The following is a 24,351-nucleotide window of genomic DNA, read 5'->3' as shown; positions in this document are numbered from 1 at the left end:
TTTCCCAGCCTGTCTTTCAGCAAGGTACACACTGGAAAAGGAAGAGCATCCTTTAGTGGATCCTGGAGGACAGGCACAGCTGTTCCTCCAATATGGAGAGTGTCAGATTTCTTTCCTGAGAACTGTCCCTGAATTACATTGTCTAAGGAATGGAGCTGAATGAAACAGAAGCCTGTAAAAATCCACCCCCTCCAATGTTTTTAAAGGTGTCCCACCCCATGACACACACACATACCCCCCCCTACACACTCTTTGGATTTTAATGAACATTTGAAATCTTTTTGTTTCAAAACAACAGTTTGAAAATACTTCCATTTAAACATTTTGATAAAAGATCCATGTTTTGCATTTGTTTTCCAAACGGAGTTTGTGTAGTCCTGTTTTAGAATAGTTTTCATATATCAGTTTTTGCTTCAGCATGTAGGAAGCACACATCAGAGTCTTTACCAGCCAGAAAAGAAACCACTCCATGATTACTTTCTTCTAGATCAGAGTTTTAAAGGGGCAACACTGGGGACTGGATTTGGGACAGGGACTATCATCATCTGTGTAATTAATCAAATGATCTCTGAAAAAAGTGATCATTTAAATCAGGTACTTTAATCTGCACTCAGTTAAAAAAGGGCAGCAAAGAAAGCAGATGGCATGAGATTTTGGGGTTAAGCATTACAAGCTGTCCTGCTGCTGCTGTTTTATGGGGGATTTTTAATCACAAATAAATGCTGTCAGTTTGGTCCTTTCTAAATACTTAGAAAGAATAGTCCTTGCTCTGAAGTATACTCAGAAGTCAGGAGAAGGGTTACAATAACAGAAGTTTATATACAAGTGAAACCGATTTGCTCTGGACAGTAGCAAAAGGGAGGGCTCTATAAAGGCCATGTATGATGTATTTCTGCAACTTTCATGTGATTGTGCCATTTTATTTCTCTGTGTCCCAGTCACTTGCTGTAGCCTAGGCTGTGGAAAGCAAGAAATCCAGTAGGACAGATGTACTGGTGTACGCAGTCAGCTGGAGCAGGCTGTCAGCATCCTGTGCATCTGCCAGGGATACTGGTGGTCATTACATAAAATTGTTCTTTCTATGTCCATCTCAGACAGGCTTTTCTCAGAACAGCTTTCCATTAGTGAGTGTAACATTTGTTGGTGCAACATGTGGTGAAGCTATTGAAGTAAACCAGTCTTGGGCATGATGTCCCGGATGATTGCTCTCATGGAGAGCAAAGAAATGGAATTATTAGTGGCAATTTAGGGTGAGGATCAGTGTGCTTCCATTTCAAGACTTATGGTTGAACAAGGTTATTGTGGTCCAGAATACAGAAAGTTTAAGAGCATAATTAGAAATTGTCTTGGATAGTGAGAATATCAAGAGTTACTAGGAGAAATAGTTGGGATGAGGAGGATGTAGCACCTCACATTTCAGGGATTACGCTGGTCGCTGACAGAAGCTTGAGTGAGACTTTGCTTTTAGGTCAGATTGCCCCCTCTCTGTACTGTGTGGGGTAACTTGCATCATACTTGGGGATGCTTGGGCTGAGGCTGGGTCCTGGCCCAAGGATTTTCAAGGGTTTTTCACCTCTTGATAGAAGCTGCTTGTTGTAGGGCCATGGAGAATATGTGTTTCACGGTGGGAGGTGGTTCAGTTATTGGCAGAGAGAGAGAGAGGGAACAAAATTAGGCCGTTAGGGAGGAACCAATGGAATTGGCAAGGAAAGTCTGCAAAAGTAAATTTTGCATTTCCTTTCCTGAACTTATGCATAGTCCACTCTGCTGCCAAATCAGTTTTTTGTTGTTTTTCTAAAGGTACTTTTGCCTTCTTTCCCCATACTGCACCCACTCTTCATGGAAGCCCCTTCTTGGAGCCCATATCTTCTGCAGGGCCTCTCAGCGATACCATCCTTGTAGAGGTGGAGTAGGGCCAAGCAGAATTGCCAGGTCCCTGGTGTCTGAGGTCTCTCTATCCAGTTGTGTCTACAGTGTGGCATTACCTCTTCGCTGGGCTAATTTGGCCTGTTGATTCTTTTCTTTGAATGGCAAAAACTTTTTTTAAGTGGCCGATGGTCTCAACCAGGTGTCTCCTGATAGGACTAGGGCTCCTTAACTGCAGGACAGTCCTGCAGTAGCAGCTGAACCAATGTCCCCAGAAGCCAATGCAGGCCTCCCCAGGAATTATGTCAGCAGCATCAGTGCATCCCAAGGCACATCTTTCTGGGGATTTTTTGGTTATGCTCACATCTGAGGCACTCTGCAAATGACAGTGTTGTTGTTGGGATGATTCCACGTCTGCTCTGAGTTGCAGAGAAAGCAGATCATGGGAGGCAAGTGCATCTGCAGGTCCCTTTGCCCCATCTGTTGGTGAGAGGCTGTCTTCTCTTCTGACTGAATTTTACAAGCGTATTCTAAAAAGACCGCTTATCTACTACCTTCTTTGTCAAACCATGCCACAAATAACTCCTTGTCCTCACTTTTTTACACCATTTTCTTCTCTTCAGCTACATTTTTCCTTAAATGTGAAATGCTAATATTGATCCATGACTTGTAATACCTTAATCACAAAAGTTGTGCTTTGTGATAATGAATGGTGACAGGGAAAATGCTGACTGGCCATTTTCTATCTTGTATCTGTTGCTCAGTTTCAATTTTATGTGGGGTTTGGATGGCAGGCAGGGGTTGTTTGTTGTTTTTTCATGTACAGACACACCAGAACTCCCCCTATGCTGAAAACTGAAAATGAATGAAATCATTGTGTTAGAAAGGCAGAAGGAGACAGCCAGGGTAAAATTGCAACTCAGTCATATATCCGTTTCTCACATCCATCCTCATGTTGTTTGCTTAGGTTCTGATCCAAAAAAGTATACGAACACGCGGGCCATTCTGAGCACAGGAGAAATCCTATCTTGTCTACAGTGGAAGCTGAAAGTAATGAACACCTCTGCATCTCAGGCAACCTGTTAAGATCTGTCGAGTATGGAAACAAATTTCTCAGCTAGGAAGCCAAATTTAACAATTTGCTCAACACACAAAAATAAATCCCTCTGAAAATCGGGTGGCTATTGAAAGAATATTTTTCCCTAAGAGAAACAGCTGTTGCAGGGAGATGAGTAAGAAAGACTGTTAGGACATTTCCAGCTGAGTGTGTGCATTGAAGTATGGGGTTTTGAGGACATTTTACTATCAACAGGGTTAATGAAGGGCACTAAAATGGTGGTGCATTTGTTTTAAAACACTTGATTCACTACATTGTTTCTCCATACTCTTGGATTTGTATTTTTACCCCCCCCCCCAAAAGCACAAACCACAAGCCTGTTCCATTCATTAGTTACTTCAGAGATCTTTTTGCAGAGGTAAATTGTTCACTTTGAAACAACATTAATCAAGATTAAATTAGGCTGGATGCTACAAGGGATCCCACTGGACAAGCTTTGTGTTATACATTACCATTGAAGGCCTTCAACTCCTCCGTCTCTTGCACTGGAGTGGAGGATGGAGCTCGCCTTGTAGCAATAGTAATTAGTGGCTTAAGCAGCAGATCCTGTTCCGCTTGTAAGCATGGTTCCCTTGGAGCTCAGTTTGGCATCTTGCTTTTTTTTTTTGGTAGAAGTTAGTGAAATAAAACTCGGTGCTTTTGCCCATTTCGATTAGGGCCCCGACTGCACAGAGAAGGACATAAGGCTTTCAGCCGCTATCAAAGAGTTTGATAAACTGGTTTTGCTTTGTCTCTTGCAGGGACCTCCAGGGCCCCCAGGCATTGCTGGACCCCCTGGACCACCTGGAGCGCCAGTAAGAAAACAAGCTTGGGGTTTTTTTGTTTTATATCAAGGAGAAGAAAAAACAGCTGGGGAGAATTTTAGGTCATGGGTTTCAGTGGGAACTGAGTCAGGGCCTCTGACAATGTGTGTTTTCTCTTATATTTTCTCACTGAAAAGCCACAGTTGGTCCTAGAGGACAGCTTCTCTGTGCTGAGTGTTGGAACCACGTTGGTGCTGCCTGGGGATAAGTCAATGTCTACAGGACTCCCCACGGCAGAGACCTGACTGCTGTGGAAGGGAAAATTGCATTTAAATTGAAATCAGCAACCTCCAGTGAGGTTGCTGCAAAGGACAGAAATGCTGATTCATTTTTTTTCTTCTGATTTCGTTTTTCAGGGACTGCCAGGAGAGATTGGAGTTTCTGGTAAAATCGGACCACCGGGACCAGCTGTAAGTGTTGAGGAACTGCTTCCTTTGCTTCCATGCTCTCCATGACTTTGAATACTTTAATTCTCAAGTCTCTGCCTCCTTTCCTGCATCTTGTCTGCATGCGAGGTTTTAATGTGGGCTCCAGCGCTGTTTCCTTTAATGCAGACGTTAGCCTCTGATACCTTTTATGAACAAGAATTTTACCGGACACAGCTCCACTGTTCCTACACACTGGGGCCATGATGGGTTTTTTGTGTGATACCTTTCAAAAGTCATTTTGCATTTGGCAAGATACTGTTCTTCCAAACCTGGAGTTTCCTGAATTAGGCCAAAGAACTGAAATTAAAATCTCAGATTTAGCAGAGCATAGCAATTTCTGTTGGCTGTTAAGTCAAGAAAGGTGAATTATGAAATACTTGGTATTAAGCAGTGCCACCTACAGCCTGCAGTATTTGGGGATTGACTGACACTCGAAAAGGGGACAAAACTTTTTCTCACCATTTTAAATGCATTACAGGAAGTAATTTTAATTCTTACCTTGCTGAACAATTCTGTCACTATGTGTTGTATAATTTAATTTTAGAAGTCTATGTATTGTATAAGAAATAACCAATATTTAAAAGGAGAAATAGACTTTTAGAAATCTTTATAGCTACAGATAATAGAAACTTAGAGAGAATGATAAGTAAAAGTGTAATTTTTAAAGTTATTTAAGAATCCACAGCACATAAAAGCTCTATACTGTTGTTTCTCTGTAACAACACTGACATCCAGTGGTCGTTCACCAAAACTGGGATACTGAAAAAAAGGCTGAGCATATCTATGTGCATCTATGTGCATTGTGACAACTTTTGTATATTTTGAGTCACAGTAGGGAAAGATTCAAAACAAAATGCATGAGGTGGTTCTTCTTTTCCTAAACTTAGGTCAGTGGCAAGAGGGACGAGCTGAGCACGCTTATCCTGAGCTTGCTGTTAAAGATTTAAAGAGCAGGTGCTTACAGCTTACGATTTTTTCTTGTTTAGGGGTTGCCTGGCAAAGATGGATTAAATGGGCTTCCTGGGCTTTCCGGTCAAAAGGTAAGTGATGCCACATACACTGATATAAAGCTACTTATCTGAGCAGCTTATCTGGGTGAGGTAGCAAGTGTAAGCGGAAAGGGGAGCAGATCTCCAGACTCAAACACACCTCACTAATCCCACATCACTGAGCCACCATTGAAGCTCCAGAGCCAAGTCAGCTGGTGTGATTGCACTGTACTGAGTCACTCTGAAGATGGAGCTGGTTGTAAATACAGCAGGGATGAGAGATCCTCTTCCAGTCTTCAACTACTGCATCCTATTTGGCAAACACAGCAGAGCATTGCAAACAGAGAAGCTTCTACTGTCACTCAAGAAAGCCAGTGACACTGGCAAGTCAAGGCATGTGTCCAAGGCACAAAGAAGAAGAACAAAGAAGTGCAGCAGGCTCCAAAGACATTCCTTTCTTTCCTCCCTGAAGGGCTAGAAAGAAGAGATGCCATCCTCCTAAGGCTTCCCTAGTTCTGTGTGGCAGAAAGATGGTTCTTCATTATTTTCTTCTTCTTATGCCCCGTTTGAAAGCTTCTACAAATGACAGATTGGGAAAAGTTGTCTCCTCTGCTGTCTCTGCAGTGGGAGAAGGAAGATAGGAAATTTAGAAGTAGGAGACACTCTGGTTGACTTGCCATCACTATGTAAATAAGTGTCAAAGGAATGTGCCATATTTTGACTATGAAGGCCAAGCTAGGCTTTGGGGATGATGACACTATATTAGAATAAGGACAACAGCTCTTAACCATCTACGTGGTTTGCATTGGCAGCAGTCTTCTTGCCTCTGATACTTGAGCACTATGACCCCTACTTATTCCAATAACACACTACATTTCTACTTGCCTCTCTCAAATGAGGGCACTGAATGCTTGAGCCCAGGTCTAGCAGAGTCCCCAGCTCCCATTGACAGATGAATAAAGGTGAGAAATTTGGAGCCTATAACAAATTTCTGAGGCTAAATAAACTTCAGATTTTATCCACAGAACTGTGTAGTACCTACTGCACTTCCTAGCTATGTAGCACAATTCAGCTCTTAATCCACTGCAGTCTCTGCTCTCCATGCTGACGCCACCCACGCTGAAAGATCAGTTTCAAAGTATTTACCTAAGAGGCCCAGTGGCCAAGGTGCCAATCCCACAATTATTTATTTTTCTTAACAGAAACAATGTAGACTTTCTAACCACGTATGGTTTGAAGAAACTGAATGGAGGTTTTGTTTTTCAGGTAATTCACTGCATACATCTTTAACGTAACAGTGGTTGACTTTGTGTTATTCCAGAAATATTCCAGTAGGGTGATCAGTGCTGGAGATATGATTGCAAACATCACTAGAATGGAGAACATTCCAGGAAACATATTCTCACATGGCTCCATTTACATCCTCAGGGTGATACCGAGGATCTAAGTCAAAATATTCCTCGCTGTTGCCTGCAAACATGCTGCACTACCAGAGGAGTTTGTATATTAACTTCTTGTGTTCCCTGCAGGGAGACCAAGGGGAAAAGGGTGAGGAAGGCTTTCCTGGAAAAGCTGGCCCTAAGGTAAGGGATTTTATTTCAGTTTGCTGTAGCCATTGAGTCAATCAAGGTGAGTTTGGAAGTTCTTATACTGAAGTCAGGAGAGTAAGATTCCTCTAAAATTGGAGGTATAAGAGATTTAGCTGATGCGTCTCATTGCCTTACAGAGTTCATGGTGTTCCAAAATACCAAACCCTGTTTGATGCTCCTCTCTCCAGTCTACATGTGTAGGGAGATCTGACCTGGCCCTTGCGTTGGCTCCCTGTGGTCTGAGTTCCCAAGCCATTAAGAAGGCAATTTCAGTGCCTCATGGGAAGTAGGTAGAGCAACACAGGCCAGGACAATGGGGGACACACTTTACTAATGAGAAAGTGTTCTTACAAAAGGGTCGGGCCCTTGCAATGTTAATGTTTTGCTTTTGTTTTTCCAGGGTGAACCAGGGAGCCGTGGCCAACCTGGTGAGCAGGTGAGCAGGAAAAATAGTCTTAGCAGCAAGGCCTACCTGTCAGAGTGACATAATGTGACCGCATGCATTAACAAAGCCATTTGCCAATAACAAGATCTGTGCATGTAGTTTGTATCTGCGATTGAAGATGCAACAGATGGGTGGATGAGGCTCATGGTTGGACAGAGTAATGCAAAAATTCCAGAACAAAAATATGCTAAATCCAACTTTTAATTGTATCCTGGAAAATTCAGTCATCTTGTTCTTGGTGGGTAGGGAAGAAAAGGAAGGCAGAGTGGCTTAAAAGTGCTTGTTTTCCTTCACACCTCACATGAACCCAGGGTACTGATTCTAGATGATGAGGAACTTATTTGTAACTATGTGATGCAAGGGGTGATGCTGTCATTTCCATGTTGTAAATGCTTGCTAGGAAATAACCCCAGATGACTGTTAGAATTTACACAGTTTTCTTAGTCTTTTTGTATTGGGATTTGGGTTTCAGCAGACAACTGCTGAACTGAGTGAAGTACCAGGGAAATGTCCTGCAATTTCCTAAAGCACACAGTTGTCTAGAGCCCAGTCAGGGCCACTAACGATAGATGTTAACATTGTCATCCGCATGCCAACTTTTCAACTGTAGTATGAAAATCTGTAGAAAGAGAAATCTGTATAAGACAGAGTCTTGTATCTTTGGCATACGTCTTAGGATTTTGGGTTACAGAGTATACGCCAGCAACGGAAGAGTCTCAGAGCCTCAGTCTTCTCTTACTCCTACCAGTCTCAGTCCAATCTTCTGCTATAAAGATGAAATAGGAGAATGGTCATGACCTCTGCTTCCATGTTGTCTTGTGCACTAAAGCAGAACATGCACTACAAGCTGGACTTAGAGGGAGGAAGGGAAGAAGCTGTCCATGAGGAGTCTCATAGAGCAGCTTTCCATAAGCTGTGGCACTCTCTCCATGACAATTAAGTTTTAGGAATTGCTGACCATTTTTCCTATTTGTCAGGTGTCGCGGTCAGACCCTCTGTTACTATCTACCCCTTGAAGGAATAAGGTTCCGTGTCCGAAGTACAAAGTGAGGTTTATTGGGATAAGGCACTTATTAAGTGGATAACAATTACACCCCCCTGCAAGTGGGGACTATTGTGCTTCTATTCCAAAATTCCTTGTAATCTACCTAACAGGTATCACTCAATTCCCATGAAAGTATCCTTACTTGGCATCCCAAGTAAGGGGAGATCACCACGGTGCGGGCCAGCTGTTCCTCAGGAGTGCTCTCATCGGGCTCTCAGGGAGCCATTTCTATACCTTTCCTCAGTGGTTCCTGTGGTCACCACCCAGCAGTGTCATTTTGCTGTTGCTGGGCAAACAGACTGCCGGGCTTGCAGTTGCTGGGCAAGCTGGGGATTCGCTGTTTCTGGGCAAACTTGGTCCCAGTGCAAGAAAAGGTCAGACCCCCGACTAAAGCACTGCCACTTGGTCTGGATCGTCTCCCCACACAGGGCTGTTTTGAATTCTAATACCACCTTCCGAAATGCTTGCCTCTCTCTCCACAGCGTGGTGTTCTCCACACATTTCATAAATGTTCTTTTTTCTGCCACCTCAGTCGTAAATTAAAATATTGAATGGTGCAGAGCATTAGAGGACTTCACTTCATACATCCTCTGAATTTGTCAGGAAACAGCTAATAACAGGTGTGTGAATGTAGTTTCTTCAATCATCAGTTGTACACCATCCTCCAGACACCCTTCTTCTATGCTGTATTTCTGTAGTTTGCTAATGAGAACATCATGTTGGCCTGTGTCAGATGTCTTACTAGTGTCAAGAGGCATCACATAAATACTTCCTCCTTGTCTGCTTAGTTATCCTGTCAAGGGAAGGAACTGGATGCGTTTGACATGATTAGTTTTTAACAAATCCATACTGGCTGTTTCATATTACATTTCTGTCCTTGAGCTCATACAAATTCATTGACATTTTGCTTCAGTATATTTCCAGGGGCCTAAGTTACACCACATGTTTTTATTTTTCCTCTGAATTCTCCTTTTTTCTCCCTTTAACGTTAGGCCCTCTGTCCTCATGATCTCTGGGATCTCACCATCAGCCAGGTTCCTGCAGTGGCTCTCACAAAGCACCACTCCCTTTGTCACCAAATGTCATTGTCTTCAGAATTCTCCAAACATCACCCTGATGTTCCTAGTCATACTCGGTCACCACAGCATCTTGTTCCTCACCTGATTTCTTCTGCAGACTCCCTGCACCTATATCATGATGATGTTTTGACTATTCCCTTACTTCAGAGATAGTATCTTTAAAGCGGGGTTCACCTTTTCTTCATTTGGTATTCGTACAGCACTTAGCGCATTTGGGTCCTGTCCATGACTGAGTTCTTCTGTGTTACTACACTACAAATGCAGATAGGAGAATAATTATAAATAGGAAACAATGTAGTTATTTTCAGATGACAAACTGGGCCAGCCTGCAGCTAAATTTGAGAATACTTGATATATTTAGAACAAATCACATGACACAGAGATCATAATTACTCTGATAGCAGGTATTATAAAGCAGAAGCTGAAAGGTAAGGTTCAAAAAGAAAGAAATCCAAATGTGCAATAGTGCATCCAGAAAATTCTAGATCAGGCAACATCTGTACCGTTCAGATTAATACAGTGCAGTTTTGCATTTCCAGACTACACTAGATCATTAAAAATGAAAATAAAAGTTAGATTTAAATTTTTAAGCTGCTTTTATTTGCTTGCTTGGTCCTGCTACAGAGCAGCATGAAGAAAACAGTCCTAAATTCCATGGTGTCGGTTAACATGGAACAGCAAAAAATGAGAGGTCTTAGCTGCTGTTTTAAGTAATGGTTTTCCAAGAATAAGAAATTATTTGATAATCAAACTAATCCCATTCTCTCTCAGCAAACTACATCTATAATCAATCCCATCAAAAAACTGGGGCAGGTTCTGCCTACAGCATAGACCATATGTATCATGGTGTCACTAGGTATCAAGAAGAAAACACTTGCACTCATTATGAGTTCTGAACAATTCACAGCCTAGTATCAAACATGCAAAGAGATAGCTAAATGAAGGTTTCATCCTTTCCAGCCTAAGGGCACTGTGGCTAGATTAACCTACCCTGAGGAGCAGACTTGATGCGTTTCTAACTGACATGAGTGAGAGAAGACTTTGGCCCACCATTCTGCCTTTTCATTCTTAATTATATTTGAGAGTAATGGGGTTTATTAATAGAAATCATGCTTGATGCCTCTTCCTAGATTTCACACACTTCTTTGTCTTGTTTTCAGGGTGAAGCAGGTCTTCCTGGTCCTCAGGGTTTACCTGGACTGAGGGGAGAAAAAGGAGACCGGGTGAGTGACTTTGAGCCACAGCTTGATTTTTTGGGCCATTTTGTACCAGGAGGACTTATCTCAACTGTCCCTAGATGATGTTCTCTCTTGGTGTGATTGCTGTGGTGAGCAGCTGATTGGCATCCAGCAAGGTCACCAAGTACCCCTTCCAAAAATGTACTTTACTGCCTAGTGACTGTTCCTAATTGCAGCGGAGGTGCTAATGAACAGTGTCTATCCTAAATGCAGAAGGTTATGACTTGTGAGGCAGTAGAAGAGGTATGGTGGTCTTTAGGCCTTACTTTCAGAAATACCCGCCTGATTTAAGAACGTTAAAAAAAATTAATAAACAAAAAATCACAAATCCCCCTTGTCACTGAGCCCTGGAGAAGGCTCTAGATGGTTGGATCATTTTCTGATGGCCTAACTTCCATCCCAGTCCTGGTGTCTACTGCTTCCCCTGGCTAGCTCCAGACCTCCAGAGGCATTTACATACTGCTAAATAGTTGGATCAGGGGCCTGACAGTAAATTTAGCCATGTAAATGAGGCCCGTACTCCTGATAACTGACCGCACGCTTGAATGTGAGCAAGAGAGATCTAAAATCAACTGAGGTCTTAACTGTTCAGTTTGCTATATTATATGTATTGTAGAGCATAGGATATAGAATATATTCTCTCTATATATAAAATCACAGAAATGTAGGTCAGATAGCTCCTATTCGAATGCAGGATAAATACATTTTGTATATGCACTTTGAGGAGTATTCACATCATCCTTGTTAAAAACTTCCCATTCAGATGACCAGGCTACCTGGGCAAAATAGAGAGGTAGTCACCAGTGAATGGATGATTCAGAAATCTTTAACATAAACAAAACTGGTAGTATGAGTGTCTGCTTTGGGTCTTAATTCCTGTTCTGGTGCCTGTCTTGTCCAACTAGAAAAAATCTGGTTTTTATAACTGCATCAAGCAGTAGGATCTTCTACATGCAAGTTGATTTAGGATTTCCTTTCCATGAACTTAATTGCTATTCATTGGCTTTTGAAAATAGTGTGGATTTTATGAAGCCATCTCCAAAGTGTTACGTTTTTAATTGCTTGCACTACATCCTGGAGGACAGGTAAGATCAACTGAAAGTGTAAAATATTCTAGTGGGACTGATGCAATCAAATCAAAACATGCATATTTCCTGCTTTCTTTTCCCTGCTTTTAGGGAGAAAAAGGAAAAGATGGTCTCCCAGGATTGAAAGGCGAAAGAGGAGAAAAGGTGAGTCCTGAAATGAGCATGCTTCTCCTTAGACAAGAGAGAAAAAGAGGCAAGGGCACAGAGACAAGTAATAGAGGAGAATATCTGAAGAAACATTAGAAATCTATTAGCTGAGCCTTACCGAGAAGCAGCAGAGAAAGCTGTATGTGGGACAGAGACAACCATTTATTGAGTAATGCAAGGAAAGGAAGCAGCTGATGAAATCTAAGGACAGTTTCTTTACTTCAAGGAAACTTTTCTTTGTTTTAAAATTGTCTGATAGAAATAAGCCTGGAATTAAATTCTAAAGAACTTTTCTGTGCCTGCCTGTGATGTGCTAGAACAATAATTTAGGGAATGGCCTGGGCTTCTGCCATCACAATACTCTTAATTTTAGTGAAAGTGAGAGAACTAGACAAAGGTGATGTCCACCAAAATTTACATTCAACCAGTGTGAACATGAAGGTGAAAATGAAGCACTGACCTTGCAGATGCCTATGGTTGTATAGTGAAAAATTTGCCCTCATTATAGTGGCAATAGCCATCAGGAAGTGGGTACCATTTTGTTGTTCTTCCTAGGATACATCAGCCCTCAGCTTACCAGTGACTTTCACCATTTATGGAGGGCGAGAACTGGATTTAGAAACTTGTATTTTTGAATAAAAACAGAGGATATTTTTTTTTCCATCCACAAAAGAAGTTCTGCTAAAACATGTTTTTCAATCAAGAATTTTGATCAACTTTAACTTAAAATGCAAATTAAATTCCATATCACTCCTGCAATGGGTGGGCTAACATTAGAAATTCATTGACCTGTGAAGTCAGATCAATGATAAAGTCATAAAGTAATAAAGACAGCAAAGTGAGAATCCTGTATGCAACAAAGCAAGGACAACAGACATTCTGGCCAGAGCAATGGGGTAAATTTGACCCGTCAGAGAAGTGTTATGGGATTTTCAGTGTCACTGAGCTGACAGGTTATCATTGGGTTACATCTCATCTGGTAATGTTGCATCTTCTAGCTGATCATGTTGAGTTTTATTGGGGAATCTTTTTATATCCTTAGTTATATTTTTCTCCTCTGTCTAGGGTGACACGGGTTCTCCTGGACCACCAGGCTTACCTGGAACAGTAAGTAAGATTGTTTTCTGTGCTGTAACAATATTTAAGGTATCCTCACATTTCCTCCACACAAATTCCTCAGAAACAAAGCTTTTCAAGATCCCTACTTCTCTGCAGAGACTGTAGGACCCATTTACTCTGAGAGTATCTCCCTTTGTGTCAGAGAAGCAATATCAAGTTGTATTTGGTCTTTTTATTTTTGGGAGAGGTTGTGCCCTCCTCTGCCTCTTTGCAAACAGCATTTTTGTATGCCCATGTCTTAGCACTTAAATTGAATTTATGATTTGTTTAGCAGCTGTGGAAGCTGTCTGAAGAAGGTCATGGCTGAAAATGGGGAGTGTGTTCACACAGATTTTCCAGGGTGAGCTAGATTTTTCCCACTGGGATCTCAGGATAAGACTGGCTCACCCTCAACAGATCGCAGTGAACAACAGCTTGTCTTCTTGGGCAACAATTCACCTTTTTCCAGGAAGAGCAGAGGGTTCCACTTCTCATTGACATGAACTTACGGGGTGGAGAAGTCAGCTTCAGCAATGCTGCAACCTCCCAGAGCCTCCATTGCATACAGCGCTCTGCTGTGCTGTAACCCCAGAAGGACCCTCATATCCCAGAGCTCATTCTGGCTTCAGCACTGGATCCAACACATAAACCAGTCATACCTGATTGCATGTACCCTTTCTGCTAACAGAAAAAAAGATCAAGAAAACATCAATTTATTGTTTTAAAAATGAGCCTGCAAAATTACTTTTGGGAGCATGAGCATAATTACAATGAAGTTCACTACAGGCAACTAAATGAGCATCCACTGAATGTAAATACATAAACCTCACAGTTTCTTCCAGCAAAATCTGAGTAAGCAGCTTGGAGTAAGCATTAGGAACAGGCTTGTCATTGCAACAGGAGGGCTGATCCCAGTCACAGATCCTCCAAAAAATGGCAGATAACCACTTTTCAGCTTTGCTCAGCGCCATTGGTTATAGCTGCCACGGTCACACCATGGAGAGAATTTGAATCGAGGTACAGACTTCCATGCAGCAACAGAGGAGGTGTTATAACTTATTCCCTGCCATTAGTTGGGCCTCTTTAGTCTGTACCAAAGGGTGCTTCATGGTATCATGTAAGAAGACTCCATGTCTATCACACAAGAATGATCCAGTCACAACACCAAGGATAAATCTGTCTTAGTCAAGGTGGAGAAAGCAGCTTACAGAGTACAACATGGATAGATACAGAGAAGATATGCCCAACTGCTCAAGCTTCCCGTGTTTGTAGGGAGAAATTATTTCTATTTCAGCTGTAAAAGTAGGTGATGATTTTGACATACCCTCATTTCATCAAGGACTACATTTTTCTTCCTAATTTTATCAGTTTTGATAAAAGATACTGCCTCTCTACAGAACTTGATCCTTTTTTTGTGGCTAGTCCTTCAGGATGACTATGTAATCCCTAAGACAACCATGTTGCGGTGTGTATGTCTTATAAATGGCACAAAGCAGAGAGAGAACAGACCAAGCTCAGCCAATGGAGTTAGGAAATTTAATAATACTGAAGATGTCTCCAAGTGGAAAAGTGAGCTGGAGACTGGTAACAGTAAACTTGCTAACAACGTTAAAGATTGTTTGGTTTTTCATAGCAGTGGGACATACAGGATGTTTTTGAGTTTATGTTCATATTTCAAATATTCTAGGAAACGTCTGATATTTGTGGGCTTTTTTCCAAACAGCCAGATGTTACAATGAGTTGCTCATTTATAAAATTACTGATGGATATATGGAATATGTAATCTGTAATGACAAGGAGAATACATAAATTACTACATTTAAAGGAAAATAGGCAATGCTTCTTTTAACAATCTGGTTTCTCTTCCAGACAGCCTTCTTTACCCCACACCCTAGGATTCCTGTAAGTAACATCTCTAATAAACATGGCCTCTGGCTTATTACCTCTGGTATCTGATAGACACACAGCACCTTTGTATTTTCCATGTTATTTAAATGCTTTCAGTAAAGAACTCAGCTTGAGTCTGGTTCTGGGCAACTTCACCATTGTAACCAGCCATGATGAGAAGCCCACAGCTGTCCTGGTAACAGCAGCATCCAAACCAGCTGTGGCCAGGACACAGCTGTATGCTGCCCCAGCCTCTTAAAAAAAGAATGCTTGCAGCACATAGTGGGAAATATCTGGCATTATATAGGATTACACCATTGGTATGTGATTAAGCTTGTTAAGGATCAGGAGGCTTTATGGCATGTATTAATGGCAGTGGTAGGCTGTAAGAGTGGCATTAGAAAGGAAAGTGCATATGCCAATTTCTTCAGAGGCTGAGGAAGGAAATAAGAATGTGAGGTAGTAGTGGAAATAGGGACAAGATTTATTTGGTTCACTTTTCCCCTTGGCTCATAGTTTGCTAATATATACTAAGGAAATATGCAGAACAATGACGTCTTATGTGGTCTTTGTAGTGGTACAATCGCAGAAGGAGTTGCCTCTTTTGCTTTGAGTGCATTACTCTTGTAAATGAGCTGCAAGACAGTAAAGAATAAAAGGCTTGAAGTGTGTCAGCAAGTCAGGTCACTGGGATTTCTCCATGTGCAAGATGAATGTGATGATACTGTAGCCCAGGTCTGCACATAGTATTGGAAGCTTTGGGAGGAGAAGGAGAGGTAAGGATAGTTACCTTTGATTTACAGATCTACAAATTAAGGTGTCAGAAGGTGATGATAAGCCTTAGGAGAGTGTCATGGGTTATGTTACAGAGGCCGCAGGACCAGGAGGGTGCTGAAGGTTGTCATGCACTCACCAAAACAATATTTGCCATTGCTTTCCATTGAGTATGTGGTGTACAGTACTGGGGAGCAACTTACACAGGCAGAGACAGGAAACACAGCCTGGATGGAAGGCAGCAGCACCATTACTCTATTTATTTATTATTAGACAAAATCAATTTAATTTAAAACACACCTTAGTAACTGTCAGAAATAGAAAATCTCTGACAAAGCGTGTCTGAGCTCCCATTTACCCACCATTGCAGTTCCGTTGTGTTTTGGGTGCAGCCTGTGCTGTGAGCTCTGCAGAAACTTGCTGATGCAGCAGAGCAGTAGAGGGGGGTGTGTCAGTTTCTTCTATGAGGTGCAGGGAACTTTTCATGTTTATTTAGGCTAGTCAGTTAAAATCATTAAATATTTCTCGGAGATGGTGTGTGCGAGAACCACAGCAGTGATCAGGTATGATGGCTGGAAAGAGGCAAAAACAGTAAAACAGGAGATGGCTCCTCACTTTGCCTTCTATCTCCCACTGGAGCTTGGCACATCTGAGCCCCCACTGCATTTGCTCTCCTTCAAGTGGCACAGAAATGACTAACGCATTAATTGAGACTACAGGAGGGCACTGCCGAGAGCAGGTCAAGGAAGCTGTAAGCACTGATCTGGCCTGGGTTGGTAGCAGCTGTTAGCTGTCACCGTATCATTTCTGTTCATTGAGCTGTAGGAAAGAAGTGGGTGGCAGTGGATTAAGTCCAGCTTAAGGGGCAGAGGTCTCCACAATGTGCAGTGTTAACAGTCTTGGCAGGTAGTCATGGGTTCGGCAAATTTGAAAGGACTCGCAGGCAGATTTGCTGGCAGGTTGGGTTAAGAAATGCTGCCTCTACCGATGTTTGTGGCTGTGCAAGGACATTAGGCTGGAATTTTGCCGATTTTGCATTACCATGCAAGTCAAGTATCAAGGAAAAAGTGGGAGAAAGGAGAATGTTAAAAAAACTTCCTCCCTTTACCTGTTGAGTTACTTCTTCCCTTTGCAATCTTGTTTTCCCTGGTAATATGTGTCCCTATTCCCACTCAGTAACACCATCCCTGCCTACAAATTCATTGCCATTTGTCTGGGCTTTGTTGCTCTGCTCTCTCAAAAGGGTTTCAGAGCTTGAAATGTCATTACGCTAAACAACTTCCAGGCATAACCATCCAGGTTTGTTGCATAGGTCCCTTTGCTTGAACTACTTTAGGTGGTCCCGTTATCTTTGTGAAGGCCACTAGATGGCATCAGGGACTGCCTGATTAAAAGTTGATCTAACGGGATGCTACTTGTAGAGTAAAATTCTTACTATTATTTATCACAGATGATAATATTTATTCATAATGCATAATAAATACATACATAAGTAATATTTATGCAGTTACATTTATTTTGTCTGTTAGAGAATCATTTGCAAATGGACTTTGAATTCCCAGGTGTTGCAGAAATGATTGGCAAATAGCTGATGTGAATAAAATTCAAGCTGATTTGTCTTGGGTTCTGCATTTTGACTGATCACTATTCCTTGCGTGTGTATGTAGCTTAAATCACTGATGTTCTCACTCTTCCTTGATTGCATAATTGAAACACTTTGTATGATAAATAATGAATAAGTAATGACTGCTGTTGCCTGAATACATATGTTCATATAAATATACAAATGTGAGTATTCATGTAGTGCCTGGTTTATTCCAGCTAGTTCCATAATTGTGTGCTGTTCCTTTTCAATTTAAAAAAAAGCAGAAATATGGACTTATTTATTATTGTTCTAGAGGTCAGAACAAAGCTGATGAACTTCTGTCTGCAAGCATCTTCAATTTACTGTAAGGAGGAAGAACAGGACTAAATTAATCCAATTAGTGATAGTGGTGCATGAAATAATGTACTGACATTGCAGGAGGGAGCGGAAGTTGCATGAATGTATGGAGATGTTAACAGAACTAGAGAACAGGAAAAGCTGCGTAGTGCACATCTCTGGAACTGCTCAAGATGAGACCCTGAACGCCTCTGTCTCATAGGTGGAATAGGGAACTGTCTGTATGTGGGATAATTTCCCCAGCTGCAGGATGACATTAGGTCTGTGGTCCTACAGAGTGGTAGTACAGTGGCACTGGTGCTTTTGCTGTTGGTCATATCATCTGGCCTTTTAATACATTGGAGCTGAATTGATCAAATTTTGGAAGGGTGAATTCTTTAACTACTATTCTTTATGAGCGAAAACTGTTCTCTTTTTAAACAGTCCAAAAAGTCTAGACAATGATTTCCAAGTCTTAGTGTGTGCTATCAGTTTTGATTCATTGACCTCAAAGTCCTTTGAAGAAGCTACTCTGTATCAGAAATGGATAACTGGTTGAAAGACCTCACCAAACAGGGCTAGTGTGACTTCCAGCCATGGAAATAGCTTTTATTTCTCTCTTTGTCTTACTGTTTTATATCAGGGTGAACCTGGACCAAAAGGGGAGAAAGGAGATCAAGGAACAAGCGGAGAACCCGTAAGCACAGCCAAGTGTTTCTTCAGTTGGTTTTGAACTTTAGCAAGGAGAGGACATGAGAGCTGCCTGTTTCGGAGGGAGGGGGTGGGACATGTTCCTTCCATAGATGGGGTGCTTCTCTCATCAGAAATGGCCACAGTGGTGCTTGGCTTTGTACTGACTGTAGAGGAAGCAACATGACTATATGAATTTAAGCACCTAATTTATAGCTCTGGGCCTTAGCAGCTGAAAAGAGGACTATGGGGTTTGCTAGACAGAGCTTGACTGACAGTAAGGTTGTACAGTATTTATTAAGGGCTTTCGAAGTGATGTGGCCCAGCTAAATTGTGCATTTGACTATTCCGTTTGTATTCTGGACTGCTCTTGTTCTGGATGGAGCCCCCAGGAGAGACAGAGTCCTGTGCAGTCACAGGCTCTGTAAAACCCACCCGTTCTTCTCTCAGTGGGAGGAAGAAGAAACATCTCTGTCTGCTCAGGAGAAGAAAGGAGCAGTTTCCTACAGCTCCTTCACCTCTCCCTCTGTTTTTGCAGGGATTATCTGGGGTCCCAGGTGAACAAGGTGTCCCAGGACCTGCAGGAGTACAGGTGAGAGGGCCCAGCCTTGAAGAAAATCTTTGACATAACCAGAGAGGGGTGCTTTCAAGGTCTATATCACTGTAAATAATTCTTCCACTATACACCAAAAGCCCATTTCTCCTTTCTCATTGTTGTAAGTTCAGGGACTTCTGTAGAGGTATTTACTTATGCTGGACATCAGGACAACATGAGGAAAATCAAAGCAGAAACATGGCATCTCTGTAGCATGATCAGTATTGTCTGAGAGACTCCTTCCAACTTCAGAATCTTTCAAGAGGGCATCTTGTATTGATGCCACTGAGCCACAGGTCTCACAGATAAGTTACTGCAGTACATTTCCAAAACACTGCAGAGCATTCAGATTCAACCCCAGCCCATTTGACCTTGAATGCACTATGGCTCATGTGAAATGGTTTTATAGTCTCAATTATCTTCTGAAAGTTTCTTGGCTCATGCATATTATTTCCAGTCATCACTGAGGTATATTTTCATGTCAGCATGGGAGGGTGTTCACTCTGCCATCATCTGTGCTGTGCCCAAGCCATATGTCAGCTATTACTTGGGCGTCAACAGCTTAGGTTAACAGCAGTCTTAGAATTATGAAAAAAACAGTAATACCATGCAACTTTTAACTAACATCTGGTATATGGGGGACTGTTCAGTGAGTAGACTCTGTCCTGCCAAAAATCCTTAAGAAAGGACTACGTGCTATGCAGGACTGGGACAAATTCTCTGGACTGTGATCTATTTTGACCATTTCTAAATGGCTGTTGTTTGTATTTGAGAACTGCAGGCAAAAATTCCTCTGTGCAGAGAGACCATCACAGTTGAGCTGGAAATGAAGTAGCTGGTAGGCCTGAGGATAGGAAGGAGTTTCACCCAGATCAATGCCTGCACGTTTCAGTATCCTGTGCTGAGAAACAGCCTCTGAGCTGATCAGTCATTAGTAATTTTTCTTATGTCTCAGGGTTTTAGTTTTATATTTCATTTCCTCACTGCACAGAGAACTGGGAGCCATTTCCTCAGCCATTAAACTCCTCTGTGAACTGATTAACAAAACCCATTGCCTAGCACACATTCAGGCATCTTGAAGTCTTTTTGTCTGGCAGGCGGTCCTGTCCCATCTCTAATCAGCTGGTATCTCTTTTCCTTCCGCACAGGGTACAAAGGGGCAGAAAGGAGCCCGAGGAGAAGCTGGAGCCCCTGGAGAGACTGTGAGTAACTGCTTCCCCTGCAGAATTTTTCCCTGACGGTAACACACCTGAAGGGACACTGAAGTCAATGCCTTACAGGTTCTCAGTCCCAGGCTGCTTGGGCACAGGGCACATCCTAAGCTGCAGCTGGTAGAGTCGCTGCTTGTAGGCAAACAGGCACAGCTGCACCAAACAGATCAATGCCCCAGTCAGCCCAGGTCTAAATTGTGCATCTTTTGTTGGCCAAGTCCCTCCCTCTCTAACAAAATGCCCTGTTTTCTGGGTGAGGTGCCGACAGAGCTTGTTACTGCACTGCGATATCAACCAAGCCCAGGCAGCCAGCTGGTGCAGGGAGCTCACTTCTCATCAGCAGCCTGAATTAGTTTTTCATCACGGTTGGTTTTAGGCTTCTTAGTCATTTCTGCTTTCTTTAATACAGGCTCATCACCAGGGGAATCATCACATACCACTTTTTGAGGCATGTGTTGTAGGGAGTGCTGCTATTGTCTGGCTGTGTGCGAAAGAACAGCAAAGGATTCAAGTCCCATTTTATTATTGTGAGAGCGTATAAGCCCTTTGCGGCTGAATAAAAGGCCACATACTTTCTTTGCAAGCAGAGGAGGAAGACTGAAGAACTAGTTGAAATAACGACTGAAAGAGAGGATGTTTGTGTCTGGGAAAAGGAGGGAATAGGAAATCCAAATTAAGCATCCTAGAGCACTGAAATTTCTTCTTCCACCTTTGTGTTCATGGTTTTCCTTCTTGGGCTTGTGCTTAGACATTGTCTCTAGCAGTGCTTTGACCCAAAACTCTGAACTGGCTGTCCCCAGCTCTCTTTCACTCTTGGTTGAAGGACTCCATAATCTTTTTAGGGAGGGACGGGGAGGAAAAGGCAAAAACATCCCCCTTCCACCAAATCTATCCATTGGTTTTACTTCTTTGTATAACCTGGTGGCTCGGAGGATGTTAATGATATGGAAAGGCAGTTATATGCAGGTACCTTTTTTTTTGCCATCCTTTCACAGACTGCCACTGCTCCAAATGTTTCTGTTGGCTCATAGACCAGTGACTGTAAATAACAGAAATGAGGAAACCTTTAATTCTCTTTTAGTGAGCCAAAGGCAACAGATAGACATTTACTCTGTGAAGAGCTGTGCTGTGGAAGATTTTCATCATCTCCCAGCTGTTTGCATTGTCCTTCTGCAAAATATTACTGTGCAGCTCTTCCAGTAGAAGGGGTTTCTCTGTACTCCAAGTCCGAGAGATTATTTCAGTCCGCTGATGCAGATGTTTTTAGATTGTCTGGTTTAGCCCTAAATGGATTAGGTATGCTAATAGAAATCCTTTTCCTTGCAAAGCTGTGATGACAGGTGAACCCTGGCCAGCGCAGGCTGACAAGTAACGACAGAGGTAGAAACTTCAACCTGATACGGTGAAGTATAGAGGAAAATGTCTAAATACAGCCTGGTAGCCCCAAACATACATCTCTATGGGGACAGAAACCCCCAAATATATGTCCTCTCATGTCCCCCATGCAATTTTGGGGATACACATGGGCTTTCCCACCCTAAAAAGCTTTCACTTGCAGACAGAAAAAACGTGCAATTCAGAACTCTGAATAACACTCTGAATAGTTTGTGCTGTTCATCTATTTAGTGCAAATTAGTGTTTTCAGGTTTTGTTCCCCAGAGTAGAGAAAGGTAGAATTGTCAACAAAGCATATTTTGTTGACCTAGATTTTTATTTTAATGATAAATCAACATACTTTCCTATGTTCTTTTGATGTTTCAGGCCCAGACTTTTCTTCCTGTATCTCAGCTAGATTTAGGATTTATTTTGATGGAAGGTAATTTTAAGCTCCCAAAGAGAGTCTTCATCCATTTTGTATTGTTTCATGCTTCTTTACGCTGCAAAGTGTTTTGCAAAAATGCTATTTTTTGCTTTGTGCTTGTACAACACCTTGTCTGACATGAACTCCAATCTCACTTGGAACATCGTGTTCCTATGGTGGTACAAGTTGTGAATTACATATGCACACACACTTCATTTTGTTAAAACAGGGTGTGACTGGACCAGCAGGGCCCCCAGGTCCAAGAGGCTTGCCAGGAAATGTGGTATGTATGCACCACTGTATTTGTTTTCCCATCTATGCCCTGATTTCTTTATTTAATATGTTTAGTTTTCCCTTCCACAGGGTTTACTATCAGGTTCAAAAAGCTGTGTTTCATTACACTTTTTTTATGGTTCAATTGAAATATCTGGAGGCATCTGAGAATGGTGTATCCTAGAAACACATTCTTATATTCATTTGTAGCAAGAGGAAGGCATGGAGCTGCTCCATTCCTCACCAAATTGTCAAAAGCAATTTTTGCTGCTAGCTCTTCAACAGAAAAATTGCTATGTTTATTGTCTCTCTGGTTTTGTTTCCTTTGCTTCATTTTCCTTTGTCCTTTCCTTTTGAAAACATGACTTCTTGATATAAAAATTGCATGGTAAACTCCCATTTTTATTATGAAAGCATGTAAGTATTTGATTCTAAAATCAGAGCCTTGAAATCAATATGGTGTCCTCCTTACCTCATTAGATGTTCATCACCATTATTAAGTTACGCATGACAGAGCTTTTCATGTTTGCAAAAAAATCTTTGGACTAACCCTACTCCCTGCTCCACCAGTGTAATTTTCTTTATAGTTCCTGGGGTTTCTCTGGGTTTACACCAGAGTGAGTGAAAAACAGCAGTTAAACCCCATGTTATAATGTATTCAGGCATAGTGGTTTAGCACAGAGGGCTCTTTCAGGCAGAGCTTATTACCAGGGCAATCCAAGAAATCTTAAATTGCCTTTCTACTAATTGTTAAGATACATTTGATTTAGTTATATTAATGTAGTGATTTAATTTCAAACTGAAAGATTATACTGAAAATGAAGACCTTTTCTAATTTCATTTTCCTTTTAGCAAACTTCCATACCAGTAATACCAATATATTATCTATAAAAGCTAATATAGTTGGAAATAATTTTTACTGGTGCAGAAAGGAAAATAATTACCGCATCCATCCTGTGAGGAGGTCAATCCAATCTTACTGGTGCCAAGACATCATTTCACACCTTAAAATGGGTACCACTCCATAATGAGTTTTGGTGAGTTAGGAAGTTACAGTATTTAATTTGGAGCTCTAAGTCATCTATATTTTGACAAGGAATCCTTTGAGATCTGCCAAGATGTGAAAAGGATTGAAAACTGAAATAGAAGGTAAAATGAACATAGCTATGTTTTCCAATGTATAGCTTCGGAGAGCAGTAGCCATAAAAAATTAATATTGTGAGACTTTTGGCTTCTCTGATACAGAGGTGATGATTGGGGGTTCGTAATGGATTAGGAACTGCTGAGGATTTCACAAAATGAAAAAAATAGTTATTGGTAGAAGGAGAATGCACAAATCTGGGATTAGCTCAATTTCTGCTATTGCTGTTCAGCTCTTTTTTATATTGAAAAAAAAAAAACAAACCTCCTTTAAGCACTTGGTACACAGCTATTCTGTGGTGTTCTCTGGATTACAGGTTGTCTGTACTGGGAAATGTAAAACTGATACTAATCCTTGAGATAGATTGTACTGAACCCACAGGTCTATCCTTTTGCTTTAGGATCAAATACTGCCTAAAAAGAAATTTTTAAGCTTTAAAGTTCTTTTCTCTCCAGGGTGTGCCTGGAGACCCTGGACTACCAGGGAAGGAAGGAGAAAAGGGGGAAAAGGTGAGTTTTTTCTTTCATGGATTTGTTTCTTTTCTTCTTGGGCATTTTAAGTAACCTGGAACAGAAGCAGCCTGAACTGGGAAATTATTTCATAGGTTTGTGGACAGTTAAGATACATGGGCTCATTAGATCATCTTGTCTGACCTCCTCTATTACACATGCTATAAAGTTTTCACCTTGTTGCAGCCTTGTATTTTGCCTAATAAAACCACTGAAATACAACTGGATACAGTGAAGTCACTGCTACACATTTTGCAATGATGATCTTCTGTTGTCCTCATCACCTGACATGAGCGGTGATTTGGTGTTTTAAGTACCTGCTATTCATCACTGTAAATCCAAAGATGGAAGAAAAACTGGCTTTCATGGTTAGGAAACTGAGATTTCTGCTTTCCTGATAAGCTGTTGTAATGGCACCATTAGTTCAGCTTTCCACTGCATCCTTGCTTACCTTTTGCCTGCCTTGCCTCATTGTTATGTCCCATCTCATAGCTAGGCAGTGAGCTTTCTGAGGTCAGGTGTTTCTAATTTGCTCATACATTGCACAGTGCCCAGCATGCTGGAGTCCTGATCTTTGTTTGCTGGAGTAGGAATGATTAATCAGAAACATGGCCTCA

At 41.6% G+C, this 24,351-nt stretch overlaps 1 protein-coding gene across 2 annotated transcripts in view; it reads left to right on the top strand.

The window, feature by feature from the left end:
* COL22A1 (collagen type XXII alpha 1 chain) overlaps nt 1-24,351 on the top strand; it is a 235,023-nt gene that overhangs the window by 161,996 nt on the left and 48,676 nt on the right. For both annotated transcript variants that reach the window (XR_008235346.1, XM_052788276.1), the window contains exons 25-38: nt 3,724-3,777; nt 4,143-4,196; nt 5,201-5,254; nt 6,733-6,786; nt 7,193-7,228; nt 10,522-10,584; nt 11,778-11,831; nt 12,900-12,941; nt 14,802-14,834; nt 18,158-18,211; nt 18,743-18,796; nt 19,948-20,001; nt 22,041-22,094; nt 23,681-23,734. Coding sequence is in view for 1 of the 2 variants with exons in the window: in XM_052788276.1 (XP_052644236.1) it covers nt 3,724-3,777; nt 4,143-4,196; nt 5,201-5,254; nt 6,733-6,786; nt 7,193-7,228; nt 10,522-10,584; nt 11,778-11,831; nt 12,900-12,941; nt 14,802-14,834; nt 18,158-18,211; nt 18,743-18,796; nt 19,948-20,001; nt 22,041-22,094; nt 23,681-23,734 (714 nt within the window). In the remaining variant the exon portion in view is untranslated. The remainder of the gene's footprint in view (nt 1-3,723; nt 3,778-4,142; nt 4,197-5,200; nt 5,255-6,732; nt 6,787-7,192; nt 7,229-10,521; nt 10,585-11,777; nt 11,832-12,899; nt 12,942-14,801; nt 14,835-18,157; nt 18,212-18,742; nt 18,797-19,947; nt 20,002-22,040; nt 22,095-23,680; nt 23,735-24,351) is intronic.

This window comes from Harpia harpyja, chromosome 5, assembly GCF_026419915.1.
Source record: "Harpia harpyja isolate bHarHar1 chromosome 5, bHarHar1 primary haplotype, whole genome shotgun sequence".
Lineage (NCBI taxonomy): Eukaryota > Metazoa > Chordata > Aves > Accipitriformes > Accipitridae > Harpia > Harpia harpyja.
This window is presented reverse-complemented; position numbering and strand designations above follow the sequence as displayed.